At 52.3% G+C, this 27,599-nt stretch overlaps 1 protein-coding gene, 1 long non-coding RNA gene and 1 pseudogene across 4 annotated transcripts; 1 reads left to right on the top strand and 2 right to left on the bottom strand.

The window, feature by feature from the left end:
* Window positions 1-466: 466 nt before the first annotated feature.
* On the bottom strand, window positions 467-6,414 carry LOC145511384 (uncharacterized). The gene is made up of 3 exons (XR_014057829.1): window positions 6,363-6,414; window positions 1,530-1,649; window positions 467-848 (listed from the first exon to the last, which is right to left on the bottom strand). It is a non-coding gene; the product is annotated as an uncharacterized LOC145511384 (long non-coding RNA).
* On the top strand, window positions 3,045-27,599 carry MAST1 (microtubule associated serine/threonine kinase 1). Of its 3 annotated transcripts, none has more exons than XM_081504425.1 (26): window positions 3,045-3,216; window positions 4,896-4,993; window positions 5,470-5,538; window positions 7,659-7,737; window positions 9,832-9,992; window positions 10,112-10,187; window positions 10,361-10,570; window positions 12,529-12,630; window positions 12,730-12,862; window positions 12,942-13,009; window positions 16,156-16,235; window positions 16,325-16,533; window positions 19,502-19,640; window positions 19,765-19,897; window positions 20,039-20,204; window positions 20,309-20,410; window positions 20,821-20,943; window positions 21,470-21,579; window positions 22,704-22,882; window positions 22,960-23,207; window positions 23,541-23,741; window positions 23,929-24,158; window positions 24,492-24,614; window positions 24,739-24,875; window positions 25,953-26,140; window positions 26,239-27,599. In XM_081504425.1, the coding sequence occupies exons 6-26, from the start codon at window positions 10,152-10,154 to the stop codon at window positions 27,510-27,512; spliced, it is 4,191 nt and encodes a 1,396-aa protein (XP_081360551.1). In that variant the 5' UTR covers window positions 3,045-3,216; window positions 4,896-4,993; window positions 5,470-5,538; window positions 7,659-7,737; window positions 9,832-9,992; window positions 10,112-10,151; the 3' UTR covers window positions 27,513-27,599. The 3 variants fall into 3 exon arrangements, with proteins under 3 accessions (XP_081360551.1, XP_081360550.1, XP_081360549.1); XM_081504424.1 differs by having other exon boundaries at window positions 3,051-3,216; window positions 4,896-4,984; window positions 5,463-5,538; XM_081504423.1 differs by lacking the exon at window positions 3,045-3,216 and adding an exon at window positions 4,577-4,707 and having other exon boundaries at window positions 4,896-4,984; window positions 5,463-5,538.
* On the bottom strand, window positions 15,229-15,423 carry LOC145511381 (translation machinery-associated protein 7 pseudogene; annotated as a pseudogene).

Here is a 27,599-nt window from a genome sequence, read left to right as displayed (position 1 = left end):
TGTTCCTCTGATTCCCTTCTTATCCCTGGGCTGGGTTAGGAGAATGGGTTCTGATAAAAGGAAGGTAGATGCCGCGAAGACCGAACAAGTACAGAAGCAGCCAGATAGGGTCCGCGCCGTCGGGTCCTGGAAAAAAGGGGGGAGAGGGGAGGAGCCTTCCTAGGGTGTCCCGCCCCCTGGGTCGGGCACCGACTCCCATTGGCTCAGTGCCACGCGGGATTTCGTTCTCCCCGCAAGACCACGCCCCTATTCCGGCATCCTCCCGTTCACCCACTTATCCTTCCCCAAGCTTTGTCTTGGCCGAGCTACTCCGCCGAGATCCTGCCCAAACCTCTTCCCTTCTGGCACGGTTAACCACTTTGCAGCCATACTACACTCTTGCACACTGGTGCAACCCCTTAGGAGCTGTCCCACAACCGTAGAGCGCCCAAGTTTCCCGCGTATGAATTCGGATCGTACAGCAATCTAAGTTCAAATGCCCTGTCCTCAGGACTCTCCTTTAATCTCAAGGAAATGCAGAATCCGCTGGGCAGAGCAGTTCTGTAACTGGCAATGGAAGTGGCCTCTGTTTACACTGACACCAAGGTCCAAATCCTCTCCCTCTCCACATTGTCCCTTTCCTCGACGCTAAAATGTTTAGGGATGCTTAGCAGATGGGGCTAGACTCAAAAACTTTTCTAGGCAGCACTTAGAGCACCTAGAGCCCTGGGGCTCAGCTTCGTAGGCCACAGTGTCTCTGAGTTTTGAGCACTGGACTCCATGGCCAGAAAATCCAGATCTTGGTTTTGACTGGACCATTGCAGTCGCCTGGCAAGGCTGGTCCAAGGGGTGGCTCATTCAAGCTGATCCTGCAAAGACAGAAGGAAAATCTGGTAGAGATTTTTGGTCACTCCTGGCTCAGGATGGCAGAGCTACCAATCTGGACAGTGTGCCCTTTGACCCCAACCATCCATCTGTCCTCTGTACTTGGGACTGCGAGATCCCCCTGGCTCGTCTTCTGCCATGCAACATATACATCCACAATGTTCTTATGATCTAATATTTACTGAGCAATTACTATGTGTGCTAGGCAGCATACTAAGGTGCTAGGCACATGCATCATATGCAGAATCCTCTAGAAGGCATGAACTATTGGAAGGTCTTTTGCCAAGGTTTTAAGTGGTAAAGCTGGGATTCGAACCCAGGACTTTCTGCTATCAGAGATGCTAGAAAGATCCTAGAACATTCCTCAATTCTCCCTGGTTGGTGGGCTGCAGTCGCATCTGACTCTTTGAGACCCTATGGACTGTAGCCTGCCAGGCTCCTCTGTCCATGGGATTCTCCAGGCAGGAGTACTGGAGTGGGTTGCTGTGCCCTTCTCCAGGGGATCTTCCTGACCCAGGGATCGAAACCAGGTCTCCCACACTGTGGGCAGAGTCTTCACTTCTGTGCCACCAGGCAGATCCCTGGCTGGAGTCCCCACTAAAGAGGTTTTGAAACCCTCATCTGAATCTTTCTGCTTGCAACCCTACCCTGTCCCTTTTATTCACCTTAGTCTGTAGACATAGAACTGGCTGGAAGACGATGTTGCTTCTCCCTTCTGTTCCTCAGTGCTCTCAGAAAAGTGTCCAAATCTGAAATTTCTGGTCCCAGTGGTGGCTTTCTGTGTGCTTGACAAACAGAATGCAAATGTCTTATAATGTGGGCAGAGCTAAAGCCTACCCATGGTTATCATGTTTATCACTGCCATTACTGAAAAAGACTACCCAACCATCACCCGATTCCCCCCTCCCTTTTTTTCTTTTGTCCATGCCACATGGCATGTGGGATCTTAGTTCCCTGACCAGGGATTCAACGCGCATCCCTTGCAGTGGAAGCCCGGAGCCTTAACCACCTGACTACCAGGGAAGTCCCCTGATTTCCATTTCAGATCTCAGTTTGAGTCCCGCTAATGACCCCCACCCTACCTCTGTGAATCTGGTTGAGAGTCGGGTAGAGCTACTGAGGTGTGGAGGGGCCATTCATTCATTCACCCAATCATTCAACTTTTCCTGCTTGAGCATGCCAAGTTTATTCCTGCCTCCAGGCCTTTGCAACTGCCTCTACTTGGAATGCTCTCTCCACAGATCCTCCCCTGACTGATTTATTTTTCAGCAACCAACTTAAAAGTCACCTCTACAGAGCAGCCCTCTAGCCCTCATGTTCCCCTCCTAGCCATTTCCCATCACATCACCTTGCTTAACTAAAAAAAATAAAATAAAAATTATTTTATTTGGCTGCACCGGGTCTTAGTTGTGGAACATGGGATCTATTTCTCTCTGGCCAGGGATCGAACCCGGGCCCCTGCATTGGGAGGGTGGAGTCTTAGCCACTGGAACACCAGGGAAATTCCACCTTGCTTAATTTTATTCATAACATTTATTTCTCTCTAAAATTATTTCATTCACTTCTACGTTAATGTTGTCTGCTTCTCTCCTTTAAATACTGGTCCCAAAAGGGCAGAAAATTTTATTTGTCTCATGTACTGCTGTATCCCCAGTGCCTAGCACCGGGGTCTGCCATACAGTAGGTGCTCAAGAAATGTTTTTCAGATAACGACTCCTGTTTCATTTGCACAAACACACATTGAGATGCCAACTCAGGAGTCCTATATGGGGCTCCTGTGCTGGTCTCTTGGGGTCAGGAGAGGAATCACCCTGGCACTTTTTGCCCAGGACCCCATCCCTCAACCCAAGGCCGAAGGTGCTGGTGACGATGCTGATGAAGGACCTGTCCCACCGGACTTCTACCCCTCCAAGGGGCTGACAGGGCTTTTGGGCAGTGACTGTCGGTCCTCGCTGACCTCTATCCTTTTGCTCCTTTGCTTTCCAGAAAGATTTGCCCCTGCCCCGGAAAAGCAGCAGGTGAGCCCTGGGGGACAGATGCGCGGGGCTGACGGCCCCTTCTTCAGCTCGGGTTGGGGCGCCAGGCGCGCCCGCGGGCGGGGCCTGGCGCGCTGGTGCCCAGCAGCGCCCCCTCCTGGCGGGCAGCCGCAGGCCTTTCCCCTCCCCCGCTCTCCCCTGCCCGCTGCGGCTCCAGCCTCCGCCCCGCGCGCTCGCTCCCCGCGCCGCCGCTGCTGCTGCCGCACCTGCCACCATGTCGCCGCCGCCGGGTCATGTCTGACTCTCTCTGGATCGCGCTTTCCAATTTCTCGATGCCCTCCTTCCCTGGCGGCAGTATGTTCCGCCGGACCAAGAGGTAGACCCCCGATCCCTCAGACCCTGACCCGGCCCTTCCCCCAAAGCCGCCCTCCTGCTGCTGCTGCTGCAGGGCGGGGCCCGGGATGCTGCACCCGGTCCAGCTGCGCCAGAGGTGCCCGCGCTGAGCCTTCCTGCCGGGATTGGGGCTAAATGGGGGGCAGTGTGGGCCGAAACTTGGGGGGGACTGCACGCTAGAAAGGACCGCCGCGGGCGGAGGGGGCTGCGCCTGGTGGGGGATTGCGGCGCCTTTGTCTGCTGGTGCTGCGGACTCCCGCAGCCGGGGGGCGAGAGTAGGGGAAGAAGGGGAGGGTGGGGGGCTTAGCACCCTCAGAACAATAGCCCCAGCCTGGCCTCCCCCCCACCCCCATGCCGCGTGCTCTGGCCGCGCAAATATGCTCAGTCACTGCTCTGGGCGGGGGTGAAGGGAGTGGAGGGGCTGAAGGGTCCCTCTTTGGAAGCTGGGATCCTGAGGTGCAGAATGAAAGATGGGGGGGCTTTTATTATAGCCCAACAGCCCCTCCCAAAGAACACAGCCTCATATGAAAAATAGTGACACAGCGTCACGCAGGACATGATGTCACACACACATACACACACAACAGCCCTAGTGTCCCAGATACACCCGGGAGTCGCCACGAGTTCCCAGCCATACAGTGGCCATAGGTCAGAGGCATGCAGAGACACACAGGGACACTCCCAGAATCACACAGACAAGTAAGTCTGCAGGCACAGTGCAGCGTACACCCAGGAAGATGTCACTTGTGTGGTGATACACACACACACGACTGTGCCGTCTGAGATGCACAGAGACATATGTGACAATGACATCTGTGCAATGTCACAATATACAATATCACCTAAGTATGTCACATGCTGTGTCACACAGATGACAGAATGACCCAGAGAGTCGGAGACACACACAGTATCACAAGTTTTCACACATTTTCATCTGTGTCACACACGGTGGCATGCTCAGACGTGCCTGGTGTCACAGGATGTTAAGCTCACACACATATAGATGTATAGATCATCTATATGATGTATCACACACGTATAGATGCCATACATGAACACACATGGTGAATATCGCACTCGGACACAAGGACAGTGTCTCATACAGACTCAGACTGCTACACAAAAGTATAGACACAGCAGATATCATGCATGAGGTATGCTTTACAGCCCACAGTGGCACATCTAATCATGGACAAGTGGCTAGACAGACTGTGTCAGACAGACACACAAAGCCACAGGCCACGTCACACAAGATAAACTCAAGGACTGTCACACATGATGTCACACTAGAGTCGTCCCAGTGCTAAACTCACACACCTGGTGCCACGCTTGGATCCACACAGCAAATGTCATGCAAAGACTCAAAGACACATCGACACGAGAATCTCCATTGGTATCACGTGGACATGACTATCACCCCATACATGGTCACACGTGGTCTATCCACACCAGGAGGCTTGCACCAACACACCACGTATGCATCCTTTCCCATACACACTCCTCCACTGCCTCCTCCTCTGAGCAGTCCTTTGGGGGCACATTCGAGCACCCACTCGGTTGGGAGACAGGTGGGAGGGATCTGAGATGGGAAGGTGACGGGTCGAACCCTTAAACTCACTGGGCTAAGGCCGGGTCCGGCTCCCTGCCTCGCCTTCCCCGCAGCTGCCGCACCAGTAACCGGAAAAGCCTCATCCTGACCAGCACTTCGCCCACGCTGCCGCGACCCCACTCCCCCCTGCCAGGACACCTGGGTAAGACAGGTGATGGGTTTGCGGGCCAGACTAGCGGAGGCGGGGCCATAGGAGAGGAGTAGGTCCATCCCACAGGAGGGGTGGTCCAGAGTCTGGACAGAGAGGACCTGGATTGGACAAAGGGCGGGGCCATCCTTGTGTTGGCTCGGCGGTTCCTCAAAGGGACGGGCATTGGTGGGCGGAGGCCCAGGAGGAGCTTGTTTGGAAAGGGGATGGGGCAGAAAGGGGGAGCCATCCTTAAGGGGAGGGGCCACCCAGAAAAAGGCGGGATCGACCCGGGGAGGGGCTGGGCTGACACTTGGTAGCCAAAACATTTTAGGGGAAGGGGCCACAGCTAAGGGAAGTGGCCCACTCATACACCGGTGAGACTAGACTAAGGAGGAGACAAGCTGCTGTTTGGAACCCGCTTTGAGGATCAGGAGGTCTGATGGGATTGCCTCCCACGCCAGACCTGAAGATCCCCCTCTTTCTGCCACAGGTAGCAGCCCCCTGGACAGCCCCCGCAACTTCTCCCCCAACACCCCAGCCCATTTCTCCTTTGCCTCTTCCCGAAGGTGAGTCCCTCTCCCCAGGGCCCCAGAACCCTAGCCATACCCTCCCCAGCCACCGTCTGGGCCACCATCTGTTCCCCTCATCACTGCATCTGAGTCACAGCCTGAGGGACCGGCAGAGTGCCCCCAAAGTCCTGGCGGGAACAGGCTCCCAGCATTAGGGGCGGGACCACAAGAAGGAGGGGCCAGTCTCCTGTTCAGAATGGGGAAGGGGAGGGGCTTCCTTTGCCGAGGAGCGAAAGCGCTTGCGCTAGGGTCCCGGGGTCTTAGTCTCCCAAGCCTCGCTCTCCAGGCCAGGCGTTCCCATAGCAACAGGACAGGGTAGCAAGGATGAAGTGCGCAAGCTCAGACTGCTTGCTACCCATCGAACGACTAGGTCCTTAACGTGGGGGAGGGTGCCTAGGACTATGTCCCCTGAAGGCCCAAGAGGAGGAATCTCAGATTTCCCTCCGGGGGTCCTGTGGGTTTCTGGAATGTCCCTAAGATGAATTTTCTGAGGAGCTTTGGCAAAATTGGGGGAGGAAAAGAGAATCTTTGATTTTGAGGGGGAAACGTCTAGGACTCACTTCTGAACAGCTACTGTGTTCTGGGAGCTGGGGTATGGGGTGAACCACATCCCTTTTGTATCCTCCGGGTTGAGTTTGGGCAGGCAACACAGATCACTGCAAAGGCTGGTGACAGTTGTGGTGTGGGAGTCACAGGAGACTGTGGGGACAGAGGATGGCTCCTTTGGGAGGGTGGGGGTTTCCCCTCGACCATGGAATTCAGCTGAGGGCAATGGGGAGACAGAAAAGGGTTCCACTATTGGACCGGATGTGGTTACCTACGTGGAGGGTGAGCTGAGCAAGGACACTGCCTGAGGAGAGGAGTCCAGTTCATGGGAGTGTGCGTCCCTGTGAAGGTGCAATCTGTGTGCTGATGTGGATGTGTGTGTTTGTGAGGTCATGAATACGTGAGGCAGCCCACACCTGCACATGGATCCATGGGTGTGAGAGTGAACCTGTGTGACTGTGTACTGGTAGGGTTGTAAATGTGTGTGTGAATAGCTGAGGGAACATGTACCTCCATGCGTGACTCCATGTGAATGTGTAATTTGTGTGGGAGTGTGAATGAGTGTGTAGCTCTGTGAGAATTTGAATGTGTGACTGAGTGCGTGAGGGTGTCTTCAATGTGTGTCATGTTAATGTGACAGACTAGAGTGTGTGGGGGAGTCTGTCTGTATATGTCAGAGTGTGAGTACCAGGTCTCTGTGTTTGTGTCTTTGTGAGCGTATGTCTCATTTTGCATGTGTGATTGTGTGTTAGCCTGGAAACATGTGATTTTGGGGTCCACAAATGGGACAGTGAAGGGCTGCTCTGGTGGCTCAGATGGTAAAAGATCTGCCTGCAATGCAGGAGACCCAGATTCAATCCCTGGGTCTGGAAGATCCCCTGGAGAAGAGAATGGCAACCCACTCCAGTATTCTTGCCCAGAGAATCCCATGGATAGAGGAGCCTGGTGGGCTACAACCCATGGGGCTGCAAAGAGTTGGACACAACTGAAACGACTTAGTGCGCGCACACACACACACACACACACAAGCTAGTGAACGCCTGTGAGTATCTGTGTTGAAGAGTCACGTGGTGTGAATGTGTGTGACTTTCAGTGTGTGAACTCAACCATACTAGTAACAGGATTGGATGTGGCCATAAGAGTGATTGTGTCTATGGGATCCCATGTCAGTGTTGTACATGCTTATGAGGAAGGAAACTTTCTTCTCTGAAAAGACTCAAGTGATCTTCCTCTGAGAATTTTCTCTGAGGGAATCCTCTAGGGGTCATCTTTTGGGGTCCCTCTGGGATGATTTCCTTGAGTGGACTTTTTAATTTGGGGGCTTGTTTGGCTTGAGGATGAAGTCATGGGAAAGAGCAGAGGAGACTGATTTTTGCTCCAGGTCCCGGGTGCCTGGCTGGTAGATTTCTTCTTTACCTCCTTAACCCTGAGGGTCTTCAGGGATCTCAGAGCATAGATGTATTCTCCCACCCGCCCCTACCTTGGCCATGGTCAGAGGCTTCTCTCACACCCTGAGGAGTGGGGGGACTGATGGGGCCTGGCAGCCTCTGAGCAAGTTGGCTGGGTTCCAGGGCGGATGGACGCCGTTGGTCTCTGGCTTCACTCCCTTCGTCTGGCTATGGCACCAACACACCCAGCTCCACTGTCTCGGTGAGTGTGGCAGGCGGGGCCGGTGGGTGGGAGCTACAGGGGGCCTACTGGACTGGCTTTAGTAAGAGCTTTGGGTTGCTCTAGTTCTCCAAAGGTTTCACCTGTCCATCTCTTTATGTTCCAAGTTTCTTCCAAGGTCCTGTTCTCCACCTTCAATATATCTTTTTGGGGATCCTACTCACCGTGGACTCAGTTTACAGATAAATGTCATTAAGGCTCATGTGTTAAGCCACTTGCCCAAGTGTCTGCACCTGGCTAGGGCCAGGCCATATCCTTCACCTGGAACCATTTGCTCACCCACTGCAATACCCAAAGTCTCTCTCTCCATCTGCCTCCTTTCAGATCTGTCTCCCTGGTTCGCTTGTCCATACATTGGTATGATGCTCAGCAGACATTTATCACATGACTTTCATATGGCAGGTAGGGCTCTACAAGCTGGACCAGGGCCCAAGAATTCACAGAGCCCTCATGGGAGGAGTCAGATATGTAAGAAGGCATTCACAACTTGGGATGCTGGAGTGGTCAGAGCTGTGATGAGGGTAGCATAAGGCAAGGTGATGACAGCAGAGGGAAGGCACCTGACTAAGCTGGAGAGAGGGTCAAGGAAGGTTTCCTGGAAGAGGTGGCATTGAAGCCAAGACAAAGGATCAGCAGGGGTTTGGCAGATGGAAGAAGGGAAGGAAGAGTGTTCCAGGAAGGGGGAACAGCATGCGCAAACTCTTAGCAGCAACAGAAAACTTCACACATTGGGAAAGTTGAAAATAGCCTGTGTGGCTGGAGCTTTGGGTTGGAAGTGACAGAATGGAGGTGACACAGGCAGCAACACTCACATTGTGGCTTCTTGGCCAGGGTGGCAAGGTAGATTTTATTCTAAATGTGGTGGGAAGCCAGAGAAAGGTTTTTTTGTTTTATATTAAATTAAATTAAAATTTTAGTCTGAACTATTGAATTTGAAATTATTATTCCGAATGTCAAATATTGGGCTTCCCGGGTGGCTCAGCAATAAAGAATCTTCCTGCAGTGTTGGAGATGCAGGTTCCATCCCTGGGTCAGGAAGATCCCCTGGAGGAGGGCATAGCCACCCACTCCAGTATTCTTGCCTGGAGAATCCCAAGGACAGATGAGCCAGGTGGGCTAGAGTCCATAGGGTCACAAAGAGTCAGACATGACTGAAGTGACCTAGCACACAGGCACGCATGTCATAGATTGTGTGCACTGAGAAGATTATTTTAATAGGTAATGATGGGATGGGGAGTTTTAAGCAGGAAAGTGAGTGATTTCATGTGGAAAAATCATTCTGCCGGCAGAATCAGGTGGCTGACCTTGTGTTTCTCCACTGATGTCTGGGTCTGTGATTGCCCCAACTGCATGCCATGCCCGGACCAGGGACTAAGCAGAACCAAGTTCCTGCTCTGGAGGAGCGGAGAGTAATAACAAATAAGTCATAAGATGTACAGTAGTAAGTCAGGAGACAAGAAGTCAGCAAGAAGCGAGTTGGGGAAACGAGAGAGAGAATGAGGGGTGTGGTCAGAGGAGGATGCCTAAAATGTGACTTTAAAGCAAAGACTTGGAGGAGTGATCCATAGTAGATGTGCGAGAGACAGAGGGAACAGTCAGTGCAAAGGCCCCGAAGCAGGAGTGTGCCTGGCTTGTTCACAGACCGTCAAGGAGGCCTGTGCAGCTGGAGCAGAGCAGGTTGGGGGTGGGGGGTGGGGGGAGAGTGGGAGGAGATGATGGCAGGAAGACAGGGTTAGATCTTGCAAGACCTTGTGGGCTATGGAGAGGATTTAGGCATTCACCAGGAGTCAGGTGGGAGCCATGGAGAGTTCTGAGCAGAGGAGGCGTATGTGACTTGATTTGGGTTTTCACAGGCTCTCTCAGGCCACTCATGTCTGTGTCCCTGTTCTCATCTGTGTCCCTGCTCCCCTGTCTGTCGCCAGGAATCCCAAGCTGAGCCTTGGGATCCAAGGATCATAAGCCATGTCCAGATTCTGGCCTTGCTCAGTGGCCCGCCAGCCGCGGGGGTCCCAGGCCAGGGTCCCGAGCTGTGGGGGGACCGTGGTGACCTGACCCCGGCCCTGCCCCTCCCCCCAGTCTTCCTGCTCCTCCCAGGAGCGTCTGCACCAGCTGCCCTACCAGCCCACCGTGGACGAGCTCCACTTCCTCTCCAAACACTTCGGCAGCACCGAGAGCATCACAGACGAGGATGGCGGCCGCCGCTCCCCTGTCGTGCGGCCTCGCTCGCGGAGCCTCAGGTGGGTCTGCCTCCCCTTCCATGAACAACCTGGTGGGTCTGGGGGCTCGTGCCCTGCGAGACGATCGTCTGCAGTTTGGGAGGGAAGGGACTGGACGCGATGGGCTTCTCTCTCTGCAGTCCCGGGCGATCCCCCTCCTCCTACGACAACGAAATCGTGATGATGAACCATGTCTACAAGGAGAGGTTCCCGAAGGTGAGGCGGGGCCGGGGGCGGCCGCAGGGAAGCGGGGCGGCCGGAGCCCTCGCTCACCTTAGCTCCGCGCGCTCCCTGGTGGCCGGCGCCGCGGCGTGCAGGCTCTTGGCAGAAACAACCTCTGGGCCGAGCCCCGCGCGGGCATCCCCGCCTTGCCTCCCTCCCTTCTGCAGGCCACCGCGCAGATGGAAGAGAAGCTGCGCGACTTCGCCCGCGCCTACGAACCTGACAGCGTGCTGCCGCTGGCCGACGGCGTTCTCAGCTTCATCCACCACCAGATCATCGAGCTGGCTCGAGACTGCCTGACCAAGTCCCGCGACGGCCTCATTACCACCGTCTACTTCTATGAACTGCAGGAAAACCTGGAGAAGTTGCTGCAGGACGTGAGTGCACCGAGAAGCCAGCCCCACCTCGGGCTCTGAACCCCCAAATCTGGCCCAATGTCCCTATCCTTTCCTTCACGCCACATCCATTCAGGGGGCGCCTAACATATGCCAAGTGGCTGGTGTGGAGCCGAGGACTGAAGAGTGGAGGAGAAAGACTAGATCGCGACTCTAGATCTGATGGAGGAAGTAGGAATTATTTTTTTCCCACAAAATGCATCTTTTGCCCTTATCAAAATCATTATATTGTTATACCAAGATTTTCGCAATATCACATGGTGATATTGACAGTACTATTAATAATTTAAGTTTCTTGAAACTTCTCTGGCCGTCCAGTGGTCAAGACTCCACTTCCAATGCAGGGGACGCAGGTTCGATCCCGGGTCAGGGGACTAATATCTCACAGTCAGCGTGGCTCGGCCAAACAAAGTTTCTTTTTTTTTCCCACTGTTTTAATTAATTTTTATTGGAGTATAGTTGATTTACAATGTTGTGTTAGTTTCATGTGTACAGCAAATTGAATCTGTTATACATATACATATATAGAAACTCTTAGGTTCTTTTCCCATATAGGTCATTACAGAGTATTGAGTAGAGTTCCCTGTGCTAGACAGTAGGTTCTTATTAGTTATCTGTTTTATATATGAGGTTTCCCTGGTGGCACTAGCGGTAAAGAACCTGCTTGCCAATGCAGGAGATGTAAGAGACTTGAGTTCTGTCCCTGGGTTGGGAGGATCCCATGGAGAAGGGCATGGCAACCCATCCCAATATTCTTGGTTGGAGAATCCCGTGGACAGAGGATCCTGGTAGGCTACAGTTCATAGAGTTGCAGAGAGTTGGACACGACTGAAGTGACTTAGCATACAGAAAGCATGTCTGTACCAGTCTCCCAATTTATCCCTACCCCGCCCCCAGGAAGCAGGAATTTAACTTTTCTCACCTCTGTCAGGTCTTTACTTGAATGCTGCCTTCTAGGGTGACATTAGGACTGAGAGTAGGATGAAGCAGGTGATTTTTTTTTCCCCTTTAGAACATTAATTATTGAATAAGTTGAAAAGAAAATATGTTAAAACAAAATGTTAAGTTTAAATATTTTATAATTAAACTAAAATTTTCTATAATTTTACTTTCCTGGTTTTAATGGAAACAAGCTAATCAATAGTATTTTTATTAAAACCATTAATCATTTGAAAAACAAAAAAACGCATAAAGATTGCCCCACTTTTTCTGTTTTTTTGGCTGCACCACACAGCTTGAGAGATCTTAGTTCCCCAACCAGGGATTGAACCTGGGCCCACTGGGGAAGTCCCTACACTTTTTCTTTTGATTCAGTTTCCAGTATGGCTTGACTTAGCCCTCTGGGATCCTGTCCTTATTTAAATTTTACTGAGACTTCCCTGGCAGTCCAGTGGTTAGAACTCAGCGCTTCCACTGCTGGAACCCAGCTGGGTTCAATCTCCAGTTGGGAAACTAAGACCATATGTAGTATTGACTTTGATGGACATGATAGATAAATTAATATATGGCTTGTAAGATAGAAAAGAAGAACGTGAGATTAGAGTAATGGCAATTGAGGGTCCTAGCAGTAAGGCAGGTGCAATTTTGAATTGGAAAGGGTCAGGGCAAGCCTCCATGAGGAGTTGATAACTGAGCAGACACTTAAAAGAGGAGAAGTAGGGAGCCATGGAGAGATCCGAGGAGAGAGGTTGCTAGGCAGAGGGAATTTTAACCTGGCCTGGATTATAGAATTGCTTTGAAGATAAATTGAATGACTGAACATTTTAGGACCATGTTTCCTAAAATAACAATAACGATGATTTTTACCGTGTGGCCTGAGTTTTCTCACCTGTAAAATGGGACAATAGCAGCAGTATTGTCTGTTGCTGTGGGGATGGAAAAGAAGCCTGGCTCAGGAAAGGCACCTGTGAACCCCACCCCCACTGTGCCCCACATCGCAGGCCTATGAACGTTCCGAGAGCTTAGAGGTGGCCTTCGTCACTCAGCTGGTGAAGAAGCTGCTTATTATCATCTCACGTCCAGCCAGGCTGCTGGAATGCCTGGTGAGGGGGCTCGTCATGGGCAGGGGAGGAGGTGCTGGGGGTGGGGGGCTGGCTAGGGCACCTTGGAGGTCACCCTGAACATACCCTGCCTTGCCTTAGGAATTCAACCCCGAGGAGTTCTACCACTTGCTGGAGGCGGCTGAGGGCCATGCTAAGGAGGGTCACCTAGTCAAGACAGACATCCCCCGCTACATCATCCGCCAGCTGGGCCTCACCCGTGACCCCTTTCCAGGTGCTGACTGATCGGTGCTGGGGACTCTGGGTGAGCTGACTGGGACCCAGGCCTTGACTCACTCCCATTCCCTTCCTAGATGTGGTGCACCTGGAGGAACAAGACAGTGGTGGCTCTAACACACCTGAGCAGGACGACCTTTCTGAGGTAAGGCCTGGTGGTCCAGTGGATAACGTTCTGGTCTGGCCCTACTGGTCGGGGCCCACCTCCTGGCTGTTTGTCCTCAGGCTGAGCGAATCTCTTGGTCCCCACTCTGAGCCTCAGTTTCCCCATCTGTAAAATGGGTTAATAATAGCTCTTCCTCCACAGGCATTTTTCTTTTCGTGATTAAATACACATAACATAAAGCATACATTTAAACAAGTTTTAAATGAACAATTCATTGTTATTTACTGCACTGTGAGGCCATTTCCACTATCTAGCTCCTAAACGTTTTCATCATACCAAAATGAAACCTTGTACCCATTAAGCAGTTTCTCTCCATCCCCTCCCTCCCCCACAGCCCCTGGCAACCACTGATCTGCTGTCCAGATCTTTCTGTCTCTATGGATTTGCTGAGTCTGGATATTTCATATAAATGGAATTATTCACTCTGTGGCCTTTGGTGCCTGGCATAATGTTTTCAAGGTTTACCCATGCTATAGCATGAATCAGTGCTTCATTGCTTTTCGTGGGTGAATAATATATGCCACGTTTTGTTTATCCATTGTTCATTGATGGACCTTTAGATTGTTCACATCTTTTAGCTATAGTGTAAATAGTGCTGCTATGAATATTTGTGTACAAGTATTTGTTTGAGCAACTGTCTCAGTTCTTTTACGTATATACCTAGGAGTGGAAATTCTGGGTCACATGGTAACTCTATATTTAATTTCCTGAAGAAATCTGTATGGACTTTTGAATGGGTTGAGTGTCTCTGTGTATTAACAACTCAGTGTAGTAAAAATTACTTAATTCCACCCACAGGCCAACCACACTTTGGTAGATGTCCCACATGTCTGGTGGAGGTTACCCACCATAATGGCCATCCTCGTGTTTTTTCTGAGCTGCCTAGTGTTTTCCAAAGTGTGAAACAAAATATAGAAATCAGAAGATTAAAGTTAAAATCTAGGCTTGTGCCATTTTAAAAAGAATCAAAAGTTCTAACAACACTGTGATGGAACCAGCTGACATTGAATGGGGGCTGGCCTAAGATATTGGGTTACCTACACCCCAGTCACCCATGACTCTCACCTGGTATGCCTGGTCCCTGAAAGCGTTTGGATTTGTGTCCTTTGTTTCAGATTATGTCTATGAATTCACATACATACACACACGCATCTGTCCTGTATTTAAAAAAATCTCATTATACCATTATATGCCATTTAATTTTTTGAATAGGTAATGGAATGACATCACTCAGAAGTCTAAAACTCTAAAAAGGTATTTATCTTTAATTGTTGTTTGTAGGATCCTTTGTAATTCCATTCAATCAAACTTGTTAATTGAGTGATTCAAATCTTCCATCTTCCTATTCATTTTTCTTTTTTTGCCAGATTGATCTGATAGTTTCTGAGATAGATGTGTTAAGTCTGTTTTGAGTAATTTCTCTTTGTGGTTCTGCCAACGTTTCTGTCAAACTTTTTTGGGCTACATTCTAAGGAACATAGAAGTTCAATATTTTTAAACCTCATAGATCTTTTTGTGAACTGTTAATGTAATAAATCTCTTGTCCCTATGAAAAATAAAAGTTATTTTCAAAAACGGTATACAGTGAAAAATCTTATACCCACTCTTGTCCCCCATACTCATATTACCTCAAATATGATTATATTTTACCCCTCTTTTTACATAAAATCATACAGTACATATTGTTCCTTGTTTTTCCCTCTATTTAATAAAATACTTTGAAGAACTTTCTGAATAAATATACAGAAATATTTTTCACTCAAAAAAAAAGAAAAAAAAAAAAAACAGTGGTAAAGGACTTCCCTGGCAGTCCAGTGGTTCAGACTCCATGCTTCTACTGCAGGGAACATGGGTTCAATCCCTGGTTCAGGAACTAAGATCCTGTGTGCCACATGGTATGGCCAAAAACAAACAAACAAACAACAACAAAATAGTAATACAATATTCCTTTATATTGTATCCCCTCGTATTTTATTTAACCAATTCCCTATGTATGGATTATTTCCAATCTTGCAATGAGTAAGAAAATATGTGTGTGTCATTTTTTTTTTACAAAAGTTTATTCTTAAATGTACAATAGGTTCCAAGACAACACTTCATTCTAGCTATAGGTGGCAATAGATATTATGACAGGGAATCCAGGTGTTTAAACAGGAATGGAACTAAGGGTCATCATTGCCTCAGGCACAAGGAACAGTTTACTTTTTGCCAGAGTTCTTAGTTCCACCAGTGGCCAGGGGGCCTTTCCTCGTGGCCTTTGCTAATATCTCCTCAAGTTTCCTCTGCTCCTCCTTCTGCTTCTGCCTGAATGCCTTATCTTCCTCATCCATCTCCTTGGCTTGCTTCTTGGGCTGCTTTAGGGGCTTCTTCTTGCCACTTTTGCAGCCTGACATGGCACCTGCCGCCCCTTCCCCAGATCCTGCCACCGGAAGCGGAGCTCCCCATTCCAGCCCCTGAACCTCTGTGTGTCATTTTTCACATGTGAAAGCATATCTATAGCATGAATTCAAAAGTGTAAAAAAACTTTTTTAAAGTGAAAATTGCTGGATTAAAGGAAGCATGCATTTGTAATTCTGATATACACCAAGTATCTTTAATCGAGACTGTACCAATTTATACTCCCAACAGCAAGGTATAAAAGTATCTGTTTCCGCACAGTTTTGCCCACAGAGTGTGCCAGGCTTTTGGATTTTTTTTTCTGCCAATCTACTGTGTGAAAAATGGTATCTTGGAGTAGTTTTAGCTTGCCTATCTGTCATTATTTGTGATGTTCAACATTTTTTTCACATAGTTAACAGCTCTAACTCTAGTTTACATATCTTGCATATTTTTTCTCTCCAGTTGTTAATGTTATTGTTGATTTCTGGGAGCTCTTTATATATTAGGATGGTTAGCCATTTTGTAGGTTTCTTTCCTAATGAAGAGAAGTTAGTTATATGACTTCACTGTCAGCCAGTCTTGAGTTTAACTTCTCACTTTGTTACTCCCTCATTTTGGCACTTGGATGAAGGACTCATTCACTGACTTTGTGCCTCAATTTCCCCATGTGTTAAGTGGAATACCAAGAGTCTCAGTCTCATGATTATGATGATGATGATTCTGTGGTCTCCATCTTTCCTCTGCAGGGCCGCAGCACTAAGGCTAAGAAACCACCTGGAGAGAATGACTTTGAGACCATAAAGCTCATAAGCAATGGTGCCTACGGGTGAGCCACCCGGGGCTCTGGCGGGGGGAGGGTGGCGGAGGCCGGGTGTCTCGGAGGTGACGGCCGGTCCTCGCTCTCTCCCCCTGCAGCGCCGTCTATCTGGTGCGGCACCGGGAAACAAGACAGCGCTTCGCGATGAAGAAGATCAACAAGCAGAACCTGATCCTGCGCAACCAAATCCAGCAGGCTTTCGTGGAGCGCGACATCCTCACGTTTGCTGAGAACCCCTTTGTGGTCGGAATGTTCTGCTCGTTCGAGACTCGGCGCCACCTCTGCATGGTCATGGAATATGTGGAAGGTGTGGGTGCCTGCAGGGCTGTGGGGAAGATGAGGGGAGGGCCACTAGGGGTGGCCTGCCAGAACCCCAGTCACCATGTTGACTATCCACCTGTGTGTTTAGTTTATCCACCCATTTATTCATCCAGTCGTTGTTCAAACATTCCATCTGTTTATTTCTACCCAGTCATCTATTGATTTATCTGTTTTCTTTTTTAAAAATTTATTTATTTGTGGCTGGGCTGGTTCTTCATTGCTGAGTGTGGGTTTTCTCTAGTTGTAGAAAGCAGGGACTACTCTCTGGTTGCAGTGCATGGGCTTCTCACTGGGGTGGCTTCTCTTGTTGCGGGGTACAGACTCTAGAGCGCTTAGGCTCAGTAGTTATGGCACACCAGCTTAGTTGCTCTGCAGCATGTGGGATCTTCCCTGACCAGGGATCACACATGCATCCCCTGCATTGGCAGGTGAATTTTTAACCACTGGGCCACCAGGGAAGCCTGATTTATCTGTTTTAATTTTTTCTCAGTATGGGTACATCCATTCCATTATCCATCCCTCTATCCTCCTTTCTTTCATCTGTTCATTTGCTTATCCTTCCATTTTTCTATCCATATATCTACATGCCGTCTCTCCATCTATCCATCTGATTACCCATCTATTGGTCCATCCATGTATCTGTTTGGCCATTACATCTTTATTTATTTTATTCAAGTATAGTTGATTTACAAGATTATAATACATTTATTTTTAAAGATTTATCTATTTTTTACTGTGCTGGGTCTTTGTTGCTGTGGGCTTTCTCTGGTTGGGGCAAGTGGGGACTACTCTTCATTGCAATGCTTTGGCTCCTCATTGCAATGCCTCTTCTCTAGAGCATGGGCTGTAGGCACTAGGGTTTCAGTAGTGGCATTTGGGCTTCAGTAGTTTCAGCTTGAGGTCTCTAGAGTGCTGACTCATTAGTTGTGGAACACCAGCTTAGTTGCCCCATGGCCTGTGGGATTTTCCCAGACCAGGTATTGAACCTGTGTCCCCTGCATTGGCAGGCAGACTCCTAACCACTGGACCACTGGGGAAGCCCCCACATCTATTTAAAAAAGTAATAGACTTCATTTTTTAGAGCAGTTTTAGGTTTGTAGAAAAACTGACTGGAAAGTTCAGAGCGTTGCCAGGTATTCAGTCCTCTCCTGCTCTGTCTCCTGTTATTTACATGTTGTATTAGTATGATACATTGGTTACAATTGATGAACAAATACTGTACATTATTATTAACTAAATTATATTAGGGTTCACTGTGTTGTACATCTGTTTTCCATCCATCCCTCTTTTTCTATATCTAGGCATTCATTCATCCATCTGTTTATTCACCTGCCTACTTAACATCCATCTATCCACGAATATCTATTTACCTATTTATTAATCTGTCATCCATCCATCCCTCTTCCCATCCATCTATTTACTATCCTTATTTTTATTCATTCATCTAAACCTCCACTCTAGCAGCTATTTCATTTTATCTAGTTAGCAGTCTAACTCCATCTACTTATTCACAATTAATCCATCAGTTTATCCATCACTTTACCATCCATCCAATCATCCAATCACCAATATATATGTTTTTTATCTGTTTATCTAACCATCCCAAATATTAATCCATTCATCTTCCAAACACAGAAGTGCTGCGGTTACACACATGATCTCACAGGGCTACAGCTATGCCACCTCCAAGTCTTAATTGACCATTAAGTCACTCAACAGATATCCCTTCATCATCTCCTTCATGTCACATGCTTTGCTGGTGACACAGTGGAGACCTGGACAGACACACCTTTCCCTCAGGGAGGTAACATTCTGTCTGTATAGACATACAATAAAGAAAAATAAGCTAAGAGAAAAGCTTGTTTCATATAGTGAGGATGGCAACAAGGGACATAGAGCTCAAGGAGGCCATGGATACTCTGCATAATGTGTGTAGGGATTATCTGGGGTTATGGCCAGATTCAGATTCCTGGGCCCACCCTCAGAAAATCTGATTAATCAGTTTCTGACACTGAGATAAATCTAGCTTCAGGGAAAACTAGGAACAAGAGAACTTTATCAACTCAAATAAATGTCAACTTCAGGAATGGCTTTATCTAGGTGCTCAAATTATGTCACTAGTAATCTCTCCATCTCTTAGGTCTATTCTCCCACATTTGGACTTCCCACTAAACAAGGCTTGATAGGGAATTCCCTGGTCATCCATAGTTAGGACTCCACACTTCTACTGCAAGCAGCATGGGCTCTGTCCCTGCTGGGGGAACTAAGATCTCACAAGCCACATGGCATGGCCAAAAATTAATAAAATGAAACAGGCCTTGATATAGTGAGGTTACCATCCAACAGATCCCAGTTTACATCCTATGAGCTTAGCAATCTTTGTGAAAAAAGAGGGAAAATCATTGATCGAACTTGGGTTACATGCTGACCCAGCAGCTAAACCTGGAAGGAAATCTGACTCTTGTGAGAAAAAGGAGAAATGGAAGCTGAGGGAGACTAAAATATGAATGCTGCTTACAGTAAATCTGGTGGGGGAAAGTAATTTATATTTTAAAACCTCAGACCCTCAAGGTTCAGACTCCAGACCAGGGTCCATTCTCCCAGACTCAGTTCATAAGCAGGCAGCCTCAGTCCCAACCAAACTTAACCTCCGCCATCAACTCCCTGCCTGACCCAACCTCTCTCTGAGGTTGGGTGTAAACCAACTCCTTCCTGTATAAAATCAACTGATTATGCTGACTTTGGAGGATGGCTAAGAGGAGAAGAGAAGCCTGGCAGAGGGCACTCCCAGCGTAAGCTGGGGAGAGGGAGGCCCCTCTCTGAGCCTCAGTTTTCCTTAGCTGTAAAATGGGGGCCATGTGAGATGAGAACTTGGTGCTATGCTGCCTGCTGAGTGCTCCACTCTGGACCAGGGTTGCCTCCCTCTTCACATGCATCTATTCCTTCACCCCCAGGGGGGGACTGCGCCACCCTGCTGAAGAACATTGGGGCACTGCCTGTGGAGATGGCCCGCATGTACTTTGCTGAGACAGTGCTGGCACTGGAGTACTTGCATAACTATGGCATCGTGCACCGCGACCTCAAGCCTGACAAGTGAGCCTTGACCTTCGCCATCACTCCTTCCCTGCCCCTTGGAGGTTGGAGGGAGCCCTGGTACAGAAGGGCCAGGAGTGAGGAGGATGGTTCTCACCTCTAAGACCCCAGTTTGCTTCTGCAGCCTCCTTATCACCTCCATGGGGCACATCAAACTCACGGATTTTGGCCTCTCAAAGATGGGGCTCATGAGCCTCACCACCAACCTCTATGAAGGCCACATCGAGAAGGATGCCCGGGAGTTCCTGGACAAACAGGTGTGTGTGCGGGAGTGGGGGTCACCATGGGTGGAGTGACCCGGCAGGACTGTGTGGGCCCCAGGTCTGGCATGGGGGGGGCGCTGCTCCCCCAGGAGGCCCCTCCTGTGGCCAGGGCATGGGCTGACCGCCTGCCCTCAGGTGTGTGGGACCCCAGAGTACATCGCACCCGAGGTCATCCTGCGTCAGGGATACGGCAAGCCGGTGGACTGGTGGGCCATGGGCATCATTCTCTACGAGTTCCTGGTGGGCTGTGTGCCCTTCTTTGGAGACACTCCCGAAGAGCTCTTTGGACAGGTCATCAGTGGTGCGTGCCTCCGCGGTGGGCAAGCAGGGGGCACGGAAACGAGGGAGGGCCCAAAAGGGCCCATGGACCTAAAAGCGAACCCCATCCCACACCTTGCTCTGCAGACGACATCCTGTGGCCCGAAGGGGAGGAGGCCCTACCCACGGATGCCCAGCATCTGATATCCAGCCTCCTGCAGACTAATCCCTTGATCCGTCTAGGTGCAGGTAGGGGGGTCTGCTGTGCAGAGAATATGAGCTGAGGCAGGGGTGGGTGACCAGTGGTGTCTGTTGTCCGGAGCAGGGCTTCCAGCGCTGTGTCCCTGGGCGGGAAAATGGGTGAGCTGGGCTGCTGGGCTTCTTGGCTAGCCATGTTAGCTGTTCAGTTGTGTCTGACTCTTTGCGACTCCATGGACTGTAGCCCATCAGGCTCCTCCGTTCATGGAATTCTCCAGGCAAGAATACTGGAGTGGGTAGCTATGCCCTTCTCCAGGAGATCTTCCTGATCCAGGGATTGAACCTGGGTCTCCGGCATTGCAGGCAGATTCTTTACAGTCTGAGTCACCAGGGAAGCCCTGGGCTAGCCATAGCTGTCGCTTAAATTCCTTCCCTGATCCAGCCCACTCCTTCCTCCCCAGGCGGTGCCTTCGAGGTGAAGCAGCACAGTTTCTTTCGAGACCTGGATTGGACAGGATTGCTGAGGCAGAAGGCCGAGTTCATCCCCCATCTGGAGTCCGAAGATGACACCAGCTACTTCGACAGTGAGCGGGGACAGCGGGTGGAATCCTTTGAGGGGGCCCTTGGGTATGGCCTGGGCTGGAGCCCAGTTGGGCAGGAGACTAGCCCGCTAGAACCGAGAAGAGGGCTGAGGTCGTGCCGGGGGCGTGGCTTGGCAGAGGGGCGGGGCTCAGAGAAGAAAGGAGGTTGGGGTAGGGGTGGAGCCTGGACCGCAGTAAATTCTAAAATTGGGAGTGAGCCTGGATTACCAGGCGGTGCTAGGACCCAGAACAAGGCAAGCTTGGGCTGGTGGAGGCGGAGCCAGGGTGGAGAGCACGGTAGGTGGAGTCTGGGGATGTGGCTTTATGGAGGTGGGGCCACATGTAGCTTGGAGAAAGTGGGACTGGGTCTCAGCGTGGGGGCGGGGTCTGAATCAGTTACTAATAAGGAGAAGAGGCGTGGCCAGGCTTGTAGGACCTAGACCTGACTTTCGTGGGAGTATGATTTGAGGAGTGGACCTGCCCGCGGGAGTGGACGTGCCCGCGGTCACTATCCACACCTCCACCCCAGCCCGCACAGACAGGTATCACCACGTGAACTCCTACGATGAGGATGACACCACGGAGGAGGAGCCTGTGGAGATACGTCAGTTCTCCTCCTGCTCCCCGCGCTTCAGCAAGGTGGGCCAAATTGGGAGGAAGGGGTGGGGCGAGTCCGGGGGAGGGCGGGGCAGGTGTTGAGGTAGGGAATGAAGGTGGGCTGGAAGTGGGCAGGGGCTCAGGAGGCTGTGGGGAGCAGGCCCACAGACCTAAGGTCTCAGACTAGAGAATTTACAGAACGAGTGAGGATCTGAGTGATGAGGCTAGTGGCAGAGGGGTTGGGGTGGGGGAAGCAGCATAGTCTTGGAAGTGGCCTTTGGCATTAAAGTGAGTGAAGTGAAGTCGCTCAATCGTGTCCTACTCTTTGCGACCCCGTGGACTGTAGCCTTCCAGGTTCTTCCGCCCATGGGATTTTCCGGGCAAGAATACTGGAGTGGGTTCCTTCTCCAGGAGATCTTCCCGACCCAGGGATTGAACCCGGGTCTCCCGCATTGTAGGAGGACGCTTTACAGGCTGAGCTACCAGGGAAGATGCCTTCGGCATTGAGTGGAATCTAATGGGAATCTGAACAATATAGAAATGACCGACAGGAGGAGCGGCTAATCTGGACCGGGCTGGGTCAGGACCAAGGAATAGAGAGATTGAGCAGTGAGGGCAGAGCTAGGCCGTGGTGAGGCTGGGCACTATTTCATTTTGAGGAACAGCGTGTAGCGGGGGTCACAAAGAGTCGGACACGACTGAGCGCACACACAATGTAGGGGGGTGCACGACCTAGCTTGGGCGAGGGTACGCATAACTGGATGAGACTTGGAGAGGTGAGATTCTTTAGGGCTTGGGCAGGGTGGGATCTAGAATATGTCAGAGCTTCATTTCGTGGGGTGGGGCCAGAACTGAAGAATTGTGGGTGGTCGGGCTTGGCCCAGGAATGGGCAGGACCCAGCTTTACTAGGATGGAGCTTAGTTTGGCAGGCTCCAGTAGCGAGGCAGAGGAGGAAATGGTTGGTTGGCATCATCGACACAATGGACATGAGTCTAAGCAGACTCCAGGAGACAGTGAAGGACAGGGAAGCCTGGCGTGCTGCAGTCCATGGGGTCGCAAATACTTGGACACTACTGAGCGACTGAACAACAGTAGCGGGAAGTTCACTGGTTCAGGAGGGAAGGCAGAACCTGGGGGTTGGACTTCCCTCCACTGCCACTTGCAGGTGTATAGCAGTATGGAGCAGCTGTCGCAGCACGAGCCCAAGACCCCCGTGGCGGCAGCGGGGACCAGCAAGCGGGAGCCGAGCGCTAAGGGCCCAGAGGAGAAGGTGACCAGCAAGCGGGAGGGCCTGGGTGGCCTGACCCTGCGCGAGAAGACCTGGAGAGGGGGCTCCCCGGAGATGTGAGCAAGGGCAGAGCTGGGTTTGGGGACGGGGCCCGAAGGGGAGTAACTCCTCTGACAACGCCCCCTTTGCGCAGCAAGCGCTTCTCCGCGTCTGAGGCCAGCTTCTTGGAGGGGGAGGCCAGTCCCCCGTTGGGCGCCCGCCGCCGTTTCTCGGCGCTGTTGGAGCCCAGCCGCTTCAGCACCCCCCAAGAGGAAGAGGATGAGGCTCGGCTGCGCAGGCCTCCCCGGCCCAGCTCCGACCCTCCAGGCTCGCTGGATGTGCGGGCCGCCAAAGAGACACCTCCAGGGGATGGCACCCCCAGCGCCGGGGACTCTGAGGCCAGTAAGTGCCCGCTCCTGCCGCCTTCCCCAGTTCCCCAGGGGCCATATATGAGCATTCAATGAGCCTGGTTACTGCTTATGCAAGTTCTCCTGTACTCTTCACACTCCAACCTGGGATTCTCATCAACATGAGAAAGACCCCTGTTGCATGCTCAGTCAGTCAACAAATGTGTTTAAGCATTTCTCTGTGTTCCAAATGTATAGGGTACCTGCTCTTACGAAATTCACAATCCAGCAAGGGAGAGAGGTGGGAAGAACATTGCATGCAGAGGGAACACCATTTAAGAAGACTATGACCTTGGACTGACCCCCTAACCCACCTGCTCTGTTGCAGCTGACCGCCCAGGCGACCTCTGCCCACCCTCTAAGGATGGGGACCCATCAGGCCCCAGAGCCACCAATGACCTGGTTCTGCGCCGAGCGCGGCACCAGCAGCTATCAGGAGATTCCGCGGTAGAGAAGCGGCCTTCTCGAACCGGGGGCAAAGTCATCAAGTCAGCCTCAGCCACTGCCTTGTCTGTCATGATCCCTGCAGGTGACGCTGGGTCCAACCTGGCAGGGGATGGGCTACCCACATTGGTGCTTTTTCCCGGTCCACAGTGATTTGCTCTGGGATGGGCCAATGAGAGCCCTGGGACCTTGACTTGGGAGGAGGGAGGAGCAGACACAGGGAGAGCTGTGTCTGTCCTCCCTGATTTCTGACCATGGGTCTGTGTCTGCAGTGGAGCCCCATGGGAGCTCACCTTTGGCTAGCCCCATGTCCCCGCGATCTCTCTCCTCCAACCCTTCCTCACGGGACTCCTCACCCAGCCGGGACTACTCGCCGGCTGTCAGTGGGCTTCGCTCCCCCATCACCATCCAACGCTCTGGCAAGAAGTATGGCTTCACACTGCGTGCCATCCGCGTCTACATGGGCGACTCAGATGTCTACAGTGTACACCACATTGTCTGGGTGAGCAGTCATGGATGAGCCTGTATTCTACGGTGGGAGTGGGGAGAGAGAATTCCATACCCACCCACTCACCCCCGCTCCAAGGGATGAGGGACAGCTCAAACTCTGGAGCTAGGCAGCCTGAATGAGACTCCTCTGTGACACCCCCGCATCCCGTCACTTTCTTCTCTGACTCTCAGTCTCTTCATTTGTAAACTGGCGAGAATGATTGTTATTTCGCTCGGTGTTATGATTACCGTGCCTACAGAGTTAGGTGTCTGGAACATAAGCTTAGGGAGACTTCCTTGTTACCAATCCTGTTAATCCTGCCCCTGTGGGGTGCCCTGTCCCCAGCACGTGGAGGAGGGGGGCCCAGCCCAGGAGGCGGGGCTCTGTGCCGGGGACCTCATCACCCACGTGAACGGGGAGCCTGTGCATGGCATGGTACATCCTGAGGTCGTTGAGCTGATCCTTAAGGTGAGTCTATGTGGAAAAAGCCAACTGTCGGGGGAGTGGAAGGGAATGAAGGGTGAGGGAGGTCCCGGGGAGCTGGTTGCCAGAACAGCCTCCAGCAGAGAACTTTCCCCCTTTCTAACCCCAGAGTGGCAATAAAGTGGCCGTTACCACAACACCCTTCGAAAATACCTCCATCCGTATCGGCCCTGCACGGCGCAGCAGCTACAAGGCCAAAATGGCTCGGAGGAACAAGCGGCCCTCTGCCAAGGAGGGTCAGGAGAGGTGGGTGGGGCCAAGAGCAGTGGGCGGGGCTATAAACAGCAGGCCCCCTAGAGCATTCCGATGGCCAGGGTTTATGTGGGATAGGTATAGGAGAGGACAGGAGAAGGCATATTCACAGGAATGGAAGTTGTGCACAGGAAAGGTGGCCGGGGCCACTGCGTGTGTGCTAAGTCGCTTCAGTCGTGTCTGACTCTTTGGGCCAGCCAGGCTCCTCTGTCCATGGGATTCTCCAGGCAAGAATACTGGAGTGGGTTGCCATGCCCTTCTCCAGGGGATCTTCCCGACCCAGGTATCAGGAACATGTAAGAGAACTCCAGTCTCTTGCGTCTCCTGCATTGACAGGCGGGTTCTTTACCACTCGCGCCACCTGGGGGCCACCGAGTGAAGAGCAATAATGAAAGGACAGAGAAGGAGGGGCTGAGAAAGTGGGAGGAGTTGGGAAAGGAAGATGTGCCAAGCTCCAAAACTCTGGGAGTAGAGCAGAGCCAGAGGATATGGACCAAGAGGACACCGTCCAAGGGATGACCCTGCTTTGCTGGATGCATTTAGGCGACCTGGGGGGGAGGGCAGGAGAAGAGATTTCTACCTGGGAGGAGCATACCAGGCCAGTAGAAATAATTTCTTCCCTTACAAATAATGCAGTTAGGAGAGGTGGGTGGAGCCAGGAGAGTTTTCTGTTTTGATCAGCGGGTTTGGCCTGGACAAGGAGTGAGTGGGGATTGGGGTGAGATGGGTCAGGCTGAATCCAGTGATATTATTCCTGCCCTGATAGGTGGGTTTAGCTGGAGGGGGAGGGGCTAGAAAGGTGGGCGGGGCAATAATAGGTTGGTTCTGTTTGGATGGATGCTTCTAGCTTGGACTGTGAGTGTTCAAAAAGCAATGAGTAGGCCTGAGGTGGGAGGAGCCAAGTGAGACTGCGATAAGGGAAGTTCTCCAGTCTCCAACAGTGTTGTTGTTGAAGAGGGAGGGTCCAGATTGGGTGGGTGGTTCCAGGAGGTGCCTTGAGGCCCTGAAGTGGAAAGAGCCGGGAGCTCTAGAGTCTGGTCCAGGAAAGCTGGTTCCCTCCTTGTCCTCCAGCAAGAAGCGCAGCTCCCTCTTCCGCAAGATCACGAAGCAGTCGAACCTGCTGCACACTAGCCGCTCGCTGTCGTCCTTGAACCGCTCGCTGTCGTCCAGCGACAGCCTGCCCGGCTCGCCCACGCACGGCCTGCCGGCGCGCTCGCCCACCCACAGCTACCGCTCCACGCCCGACTCCGCCTATCTAGGTAGACCCTGCGCCTGCGCGGGGCGGGTGGCATGTGCGGGCGGGGAAGTGCCCTGGCGGCGCCCACCCAGTTCTTTGCCGTCTCTCGCCCGCCTGCAGGCGCCTCGTCCCAGAGTAGCTCGCCCGCCTCGAGCACGCCCAACTCGCCGGCGTCGTCGGCGTCGCACCACATCCGGCCCAGCACGCTGCACGGCCTGTCGCCGAAGCTGCACCGCCAGTACCGCTCTGCGCGCTGCAAGTCGGCAGGCAACATCCCACTGTCGCCGCTGGCGCACACGCCGTCCCCGACACAGGCGTCGCCGCCGCCGCTGCCGGGTCACACGGTGGGCAGCTCGCACACCACGCAGAGCTTCCCGGCCAAGCTGCACTCGTCGCCGCCAGTGGTGCGCCCACGCCCGAAGAGTGCCGAGCCCCCGCGCTCGCCGCTCCTCAAACGGGTGCAGTCGGCGGAGAAGCTGGGAGCCTCGCTGGGCGCCGACAAGAAGAGCGCGCTGCGCAAACACAGCCTCGAGGTGGGCCACCCGGATTTCCGCAAGGACTTCCACGGCGAGCTAGCGCTGCATAGCCTCGCAGAGTCAGACGGCGAGACGCCCCCTATCGAGGGTCCCGGCGCGCCCCGGCAGGTCGCCGTCCGCCGCCTGGGCCGCCAGGAGTCGCCCCTGAGCCTGGGCGCGGACCCGCTGCTGCCCGAGGGCGCCCCCAGGCCGCTGGCGTCGAGTAAGGAGAGAGAGTCCCCGGGTGGCGCCGAAGCCTGCACCCCGCCCCGTGCGACGACCCCTGGGGGTCGGACCCTGGAGCGGGACGCCAGCGGCGCGCGACACCAGAGCGTGCAGACCGAGGACGGTACGGGCGGGACAGCCAGGGCCGTGGCCAAGTCCGCGCTGAGCCCGGTGCAGGAACACGAGACCGGCCGGCGCAGCAGCTCCGGTGAAGCAGGCACGCCCCCGGTGCCCATTGTCGTAGAGCCCGTACGGCCTGGGGTGAAAGCTGAGGTGTCTCAGCCCCCAAGTGTGCATACCCCGAGTGCGGACTCCAAGGCATTGCCCGAATCTGCACCCCTGGCGCCTCCCCCACCTGAGACCCTCCGGGGCCGGGAGCGCTGGGTGCTGGAGGTGGTGGAGGAGCGGACCACGCTGAGCGGGCCTCGTTCCAAACCTGCCTCTCCCAAGCTCTCCCCAGAACCCCAGACCCCCTCCCAAGCCCCAACAAAAAGTGTGCCCAGCAGTGCCGGGACCCCAGCCCCACCTGCTTCACTGCCGGGCCAGACCACCAAGCCTGAGGTGGGGCCGACCTCTCGGTGCCCTGCTGAAGCTGTGTCCTCAGTAGGCATGACCAAAAAAGGGGCGCCCTGCCCCATGCCCCCAGGCCCATAGCAGTGGGAGCCGCTGGCCCCGTGCTGTACAGCCGCCTGTATACATATGTACACATATAAATAAAGTGCGCCCCTGCTGTGTGAGCTT

This window comes from Giraffa tippelskirchi, chromosome 6 (genome assembly GCF_054371585.1).
Source record: "Giraffa tippelskirchi isolate mGirTip1 chromosome 6, T2T-mGirTip1v1.2.pri, whole genome shotgun sequence".
Classification (NCBI taxonomy): Eukaryota; Metazoa; Chordata; class Mammalia; order Artiodactyla; family Giraffidae; genus Giraffa; species Giraffa tippelskirchi.
This window is presented reverse-complemented; position numbering and strand designations above follow the sequence as displayed.